Source organism: Meleagris gallopavo, unplaced genomic scaffold, assembly GCF_000146605.3.
Source record: "Meleagris gallopavo isolate NT-WF06-2002-E0010 breed Aviagen turkey brand Nicholas breeding stock unplaced genomic scaffold, Turkey_5.1 ChrUn_random_7180001888418, whole genome shotgun sequence".
NCBI classification, from domain to species: Eukaryota; Metazoa; Chordata; class Aves; order Galliformes; family Phasianidae; genus Meleagris; species Meleagris gallopavo.
Window position 1 is genome coordinate 1 of NW_011152202.1, and position 655 is coordinate 655.

At 65.8% G+C, this 655-nt stretch overlaps 1 protein-coding gene across 1 annotated transcript; it reads right to left on the reverse strand.

The window, feature by feature from the left end:
* Positions 1 to 6: 6 nt before the first annotated feature.
* On the reverse strand, positions 7 to 650 carry LOC109364667 (SH3 and multiple ankyrin repeat domains protein 3-like; the record flags this gene model as incomplete). The annotated part of the gene is made up of 1 exon (XM_019611292.1): positions 7 to 650. A coding segment is annotated over one exon (644 nt), but the record flags the coding sequence as incomplete, so codon positions are not given.
* Between the last annotated feature and the right edge of the window lie 5 nt (positions 651 to 655).

The window sequence follows — 655 nt, forward strand, 5'->3', positions numbered from 1 at the left end:
CATAGCTTGGACCTTCTCTGAAAGAGGTAGCGTGGCCGGCCAATGCTGGCGGACGCCAGCGTGGCCGCATGTTGCTGGGAGATGAGCTCGCTGTCCGAAGACTGCTTCAAAAGTGGGTCCCTGAAAGTAACTGGCCCCTTGCTGAGCTGGGACTTGAGTTTTGGCTTTGGAGGCACTGGTGGCTTCTCGAGTATAAAAGTTTGTCCGTCCGCAAAGGAAGTGTATGTGTCAGTGGGCTCCCCGCTCTCCGAGGACAGCGTCGACATGCTGGAGACCGTGGAGATGGTGCTCGTGGTCTCCAGGTGGTGGTCGCTCGAGCTCCTGGTGTCCACCTCTTCCACGCCCGAGTCGGCCGCCGACTCCGGGGCCGCGGGGGCATCGGGGGGCTTCCCTGAGGGTGTTCCGCCCGCGGTCGGAGGAGCTCCTGCTGCCGCTGGTGCGGATGGCGTGCTGGGCGTCGCCAGGTGGCTGACGGGGGTGCCGGGGGTGGTGACCAGGACCCCGTTGGCGAACTCGTCGGGCGGAGGCACCAGCCCGATCTTGGCCAGCTCCTCCCTGGTCTCTTCGTCGCTCGAGGACAGCTGCGCCGGCGGCAGCGTCACGGTGTAGGGCTCCACCTCCTCCTCCGAGCTGCCCTGCCCCAGCGTCTTGTCGG